The sequence below is a fragment of the Perca fluviatilis genome, chromosome 4 (genome assembly GCF_010015445.1).
Source record: "Perca fluviatilis chromosome 4, GENO_Pfluv_1.0, whole genome shotgun sequence".
Classification (NCBI taxonomy): Eukaryota; Metazoa; Chordata; class Actinopteri; order Perciformes; family Percidae; genus Perca; species Perca fluviatilis.
In genome coordinates this window covers 16216608-16223137 of record NC_053115.1, presented here as the reverse complement: position 1 = coordinate 16223137, position 6530 = coordinate 16216608, and the positions used below count along the sequence as shown (strand labels likewise).

Below are 6530 nucleotides of genomic sequence, written 5' to 3'. Positions count from 1 at the left end.
GATGTAGCACGTTTACATTGGGATCAATCATTGAAATGTCGATTACTGAACATCAGCTGCCTGCAGCACACACCTTATTAGTAGGCTACAGCTCACAAACCGCTGCAAAAAGTGGGCGGTCACTGTTGAGCTCTATTCTTTTGGCGTAGCTAACTGCGTAATTGCGTACATGGTATCTTGGTACGTTGTTCTTCGTGTCTGTAACGTTAGTGGTGACGTGTCTCTAAACGGTTTCCTCCTCCTCTTCCTCCTCCTCCTCGTCAGTCAGTAGTGAGATTTTGTGTCTGCTTAGATTTACACAGTAAAGGAGCACGTAGGTGGACAGTTTGGACAACATGGGCAGTGAGTATGACTTTGTCACATGAATTGTACGAGACCGATATGTAGAGTCGGTGTAGCAACACACGAACTACAGTTTTAACAACTTAGTAAGCTAACCTAACGCTATTAGCGCTGGCACTGATAGCAGGCTAGCTTATGTTGCTAGCTAATCTTAGCTAGCTGGCAGTTGCTTTTGTACTATTCGAATACTTTTGTAATGATAGATGGTTGGTGAATTCAATTAAACAGTTAATCAGTAGTTTTGTAAGAGGGATTTTGATTTGTGGTGAGATCTTAGAAACCTTACAGTGGTTATTTTTGGCAGGAAACGTCTTGTTAGCTAACGTTAACGTGTTAGCCGCTCATTCAAAGACATTGACAGTCTAGTGATGACGACGCATAACACAGCCGATGTAATCTTGAGCCTGCTGTTCCTAAAACATCTGCCTAACGCTAAGAAACCGGTAGCAGTGACGATGTAAAGTTGAGAAAATAGCTAGGAAAACCCGTAATACAAAATGCCTGATTTTATTATTAAATCTGTTTGGTATAGGTTATTGAAGTCTGCCTTGAGTCCGCCCACCATTCACTGCCACGTCCCAGTGGTGACCAGCTTATTATTCCCAGTTTACTCACATAAATACTCATGTTTTCTTTTTTCCAGTCAAATTTTTGGAGGTGATAAAGCCATTCTGTGCAGTGCTGCCAGAGATCCAAAAACCTGAAAGAAAGGTATGTATCAAGCTCATATTATTAGTACATTGGCATTTGGCAATAAAATAAACACACATTTGGCTTGCTTTAGCTATTTGTTATAAATCTTACTTTATTGTGATTGTCCAACAGATCCAGTTCAGAGAGAAGGTATTATGGACTGCCATCACTCTCTTCATCTTCCTGGTTTGTTGCCAGGTAAGTGTCACAATTAATTACTGTCATATATTAGTTGTTCACAAACTATTCTAAATGGACGTGTGAATCCATATGATTTAATTTGAAACTTTTTGCACATTTTGGAGAGGGAAAAAAAAATCTGTGCACTACAATCACTTTCAATCACTTTATTAATGTCAATTTGGTCTTCTTGAATGACCATCAAAGGCCTGAGGACAAAATATTGTAAATTAAGTCAGAATGCCTGGTCCCAGTGTGCAGTTATTTTTTATTATTTATTTTTTTATCCAACACACCTGTCAATAAGACTTTTTGGTGTGAAAGAACTTTGTAGTAGACATTTTGAGCTTACAAGACCATATAGCCTTTTAATAAACCACGTTTCTGTAGAATTAATTGAGACTAGAGATAACTGACATTTTCATTACTTATTATTCTATCAATGGTTTTTGTTGAATTATTTTGTATAAAAAATGTGAAGAAATGTGACAACTGCCCATCACAACTAATCATAGCCCTGCATCAAGATAGTGCTTGATGCTTAAAATTAAAGGGGCTTATTAAATCAATAAAAACTTCAAGTTATAAATGTTTTTATCTGTTAATAGAAAAATCATGGCGTACTCAACCACCTGCAGTGAAATTAGCACTGCTTAGTATGAGTATGTTGTCTATTTAAGAATATGTGTGTGTATCCTGACAATTGTCAAACTATCCACATACCATGGATTTGTATACTGAGTAGTTGTCATGTACGCCAATGATTTTGATTAAATTTTTTTGAATGGAAGGTTTAGAGTGGGACTTGTAGTGTGAGCATTATTTCAACACTTGCGAGTTCATAGAAGCATTTAAAGTCATGCATCACTGAAACAGAATCTCATTGTCTCTTGACTGTGTTCCCACAGATCCCCCTCTTTGGCATCATGTCTTCAGACTCTGCAGATCCATTCTACTGGATGAGAGTAATTCTGGCCTCAAACAGAGGTATTTGTCCAGCTAATAACATTATAAAAGAGGAAATGTGTGTCTGCTCTCCTGCTGCTATATCCTAACTTGAACATCTCCCTCCAGGTACCCTGATGGAGCTAGGTATCTCACCCATCGTCACCTCAGGCCTGATCATGCAGCTGCTTGCTGGAGCTAAGATCATTGAGGTTGGAGACACACCAAAGGACAGAGCCCTCTTCAATGGAGCTCAGAAATGTGAGTAAACTCTAATCAGGTTGTAATTTGTGAATATATGGTTAGAATTTTATAAGTAGATTGTCTGACCCCTGTTAATGTTTTTCAGTATTTGGAATGATCATCACCATCGGACAGTCCATCGTATACGTGATGACCGGCATGTATGGAGATCCCTCTGAGATGGGTGCAGGAATCTGTCTGCTTATCATCATTCAGGTGAGAACAGGACATTTATTAAGTTCAGTTAAGGGGGGAGAAAAGGTCTATCCTACATAGTCAGAATTAACAGCCACGACTCTGCGAAGATGCAAAAATGTGAATTTATTACAAAGTGAAACATTTTCACATGACGGCCTTGAGTGCTTTTTCGTCTGACTGTATCTGCTGTGTTCTTCCACAGCTGTTTGTGGCTGGGCTGATTGTGCTGCTGCTGGATGAGTTGCTCCAAAAGGGCTATGGTCTTGGTTCAGGGATCTCGCTGTTCATCGCTACCAACATCTGTGAGACAATCGTCTGGAAGGCCTTCAGCCCCACGACTGTCAACACTGGAAGAGGTAAGAAACCACAACGTGGTCGGTGGATGTGTGATATTGATCCATTCATTTAAATCCTTTGCACTTTGCAGGACTTTGTCTCATACTTGTGACTTACTGTTTCTAGGTACAGAGTTTGAGGGAGCAATCATTGCGCTTTTCCATCTGCTGGCCACTCGTACCGACAAAGTGCGTGCTTTGAGAGAGGCCTTCTACAGACAGAACCTGCCCAACCTCATGAACCTCATCGCCACAGTATTTGTCTTTGCTGTAGTGATATACTTTCAGGTGAGTTGGTGGCCTTTTCTTAACGTGCAATTTTTCTCAAAGTTTAAAATAGGAATTGTTGGGGAATGTAAACCGTTTGAATGCTCACACATTCACCTCTTCTCACAGGGATTCAGGGTTGATCTGCCCATCAAGTCAGCTCGCTACCGCGGCCAGTACAACACCTACCCCATCAAGCTCTTCTACACCTCCAACATCCCCATCATCCTGCAGTCTGCCCTGGTCTCCAACTTGTATGTTATCTCCCAGATGCTTTCCACACGCTTCAGTGGCAACTTCCTGGTTAATCTGCTCGGCACTTGGTCTGTAAGTACACATTTGAACACACCTTTCCATTTGGTTTGTTTCCGTTCCAGATGTACTTAATTAAGTCATTTTTCATGTTTGTTTGTCCGTTGATTTTTTTTTTTCTTTTTCCCGTTTTTAAAGCTTGTATTCTTTTCTTATGTTTGTAGGACGCAACGTCAGGTGGTCCAGCCCGTGCCTACCCTGTAGGTGGACTCTGTTACTTCCTCTCTCCCCCCGAGTCATTTGGCTCTGTTCTCGAAGACCCAGTCCATGCGGTCATCTACATTGCCTTCATGCTTGGATCATGTGCCTTTTTCTCCAAGACCTGGATTGAAGTCTCAGGCTCCTCTGCCAAAGATGTAAGTTGTAACCACTTTCAGGCAGGCGGTGGTCTATGTTTCTTTCAGACTGTGTTTTTAAAGCTCTCTTCTTCATTTTCACCCAGGTGGCGAAACAGCTGAAGGAGCAGCAGATGGTGATGAGGGGACACAGGGAAACATCAATGGTCCATGAACTGAACAGGTAAAATCGAAATCCCTTTTTATTTACATACCTCATCAGCCGCATAAACCACACATTGAAGAAGGTTATCATTTAGAAAAGGTATAAGCTCTCATCATGGATTTACATTATTTCATGTTTTTGTCACTGTGTAAAGCAAATAACTCCCATCTTACAATCAAAGCAACGCACATTTCACCTTACCTTCCTTTTTTTTTTTAGATTTCAATCTTTGAGACCGGTTGAATCCCTTATTCTTTGCATTAGTGTCACCTCCCTGTTTCTTTGTTTTTCTTTGTAATACGACTTTATGTCCTTGAATATGCTCTTCCACCCAAACAAAGAAAAGTTTAGTATCTTGTTAAATCTTGTTGAGTGCAACATATCAATCATCAAGCTACACTAAACAAAATAAAAGTAGGGCAGCAGTTCAAGAATGTTACTACTTTCTTTTTGCTAAAGTTTTCCTCAGTTGTCGGTTAACTTGGGCGTGCATCTATAATAATGCAACGCTTAAAGGAATAGTTCAACATTTTGGAAAAACACACAACTTTTTCCAGGCTAGCTGTTTCCCCCGTTTCCAGTCTCAATGCTAAGCTAAATTAACTAGCTGCTGTCGTATATTTATCGAACAAACTTGAGAGTGGTGTCGATGTTCTCCTCTAACTCTTGGCAAGAAAGCGATACTTGTATTTCTCTAAATGTCGTACTATTTCATTAATCGCTACTCCACATTCATGATGAATGTATTTGAATATCTACCAGTTTTGCTACTCAGCATTTCTGCTGAAACCAAAAGGTGAAATTGTATGAATATTCATCTCCAATCTCTCTGTTTTGTGTTCTAGGTACATTCCTACTGCTGCTGCCTTTGGTGGACTGTGTATCGGTGGTTTATCAGTAATGGCTGACTTTCTCGGAGCCATTGGCTCTGGCACTGGTATCCTGCTGGCTGTCACCATCATCTATCAGTACTTTGAGATCTTTGTGAAAGAACAAAGTGAAATGGGCAGCATGGGGGCCCTGCTCTTCTAGAAAAGCCAATATCCTCCCACCTTCTACCAACTTTTATTAGGATCACCAACTTTGCATTTATTTTACATCTATGTGAAGCTCCTACATCGTCAGCTCTCCACTTTCAGGATGTCTTAGGAATCTTCAGGAATCTCAGCTGAAATGGGACTTTGCGAGATGGTGTGGCTACACAGCTTGCTGCTCCCACCGTGTATCTTCCAAAGTAAAACAAAGACCAACATTTCAGATGTACTTCATCAGATTTTCTAACTGACTCAAGTTTATAGCTCCCTAAGATTCACTTGTGTATGAGATGAAGGGAGTTTAGCCCTTTTTTCAGACTGACAATATAGCGCTTCAGTGTGCAGGCATACTCAACACGGATAATGGTGGCCAACTCCCTGCTGTGTGCAGAAATGCACTCGATGTTCTGCTTGGTGTTATCTTAGTTTTTACTTTTACCTTTTTATTTTATTTTTCTTTCAACCTGCCAATTATCTGAAGGTGTGGAACACAAGCTGAACTGTCAAACGCTGAGTCAAGTACTGTCATTTTCCTGATTTGTGACCCTGCGCTAAGTTATTTAAACAGGGTCTTGTAAGAAGAGGATGGGGAGCTCACATTGGGGTCCACCTGTCAAAAATATTGTTCAACTTATTTTTGTCATCTGAACCATTCAAAAAAAAAAGGGTCCTTGCTTTTTTAATGAATGGCATTCCCAGGGAGCGGCAGTATTAACCCTCACATGTCAGATTCTTTTGTTTTGTTTTTTAATTGTCTGCTCTAAGCATCCTTGCATTGATTGCTTTTCAACACCTGGAAAAAAAATTATGATTTTCTGTACATAGGCCATGCATTGAATAACTTTAAATTTCTCTTAAGTGTAAGATAAAGTCTTTTGAATATGTAAAGAATAAATGCATTTCAGAACAAACTTATAGAAAAACATTCTCAATAAAACCCTTTTGTGGAAAAAGACGAAATCTTTTGACTCTTCTACTTGTCTGAAGTGTCCCAGGTGAATTTTGAACCTACTATAAAGTCATCCGTCATCTGTTTATACATCAGCCTCCACTTATGGATGCCCATGGGAGGAGTTATAGCTGTTGATGAAAACAGTAATAAACACATCTGCTTACAACTACATTATGGTGTAGCTACTACTAAGGATTATAATGCCATATGTGATTACAGTGCATTAGAATTTTTTTTTTTGTGAGTAAATCACCAAAGAGCCACTTAACTCTTTTTGACCCATCTTTTTCTGTGATTGATTTTTAGTGAATAGCTTCACAAAATATGTTTGGTTGTTATGGCAGTTTTTTTTAATTTGAATATCCTATCCCTTAAATGGAAGAATATGAAGGGGAAAAAATGAATGATATAAGATTAGGAAAGTAGTATTTGTTGCAGGGTTATTGTAAGTAAGTTTAAAGTGTAAAATAAATGGACTCTAGCTAATAGGACAAATAATGTCTTCTTGATATCACATTTCCCTTCTTT

General features: G+C 39.4%; 1 protein-coding gene across 1 annotated transcript; it reads left to right on the top strand.

Moving 5' to 3' along the window:
• Window positions 1-209: 209 nt before the first annotated feature.
• sec61a1 (SEC61 translocon subunit alpha 1) lies at window positions 210-6010 on the top strand. Its single transcript, XM_039798633.1, has 12 exons — window positions 210-342; window positions 986-1053; window positions 1168-1233; window positions 2124-2202; window positions 2290-2421; window positions 2510-2619; window positions 2804-2957; window positions 3064-3224; window positions 3333-3530; window positions 3680-3871; window positions 3958-4034; window positions 4862-6010. The coding sequence occupies exons 1-12, from the start codon at window positions 336-338 to the stop codon at window positions 5046-5048; spliced, it is 1431 nt and encodes a 476-aa protein (XP_039654567.1). The 5' UTR covers window positions 210-335; the 3' UTR covers window positions 5049-6010.
• The last annotated feature ends 520 nt before the right edge of the window (window positions 6011-6530 follow it).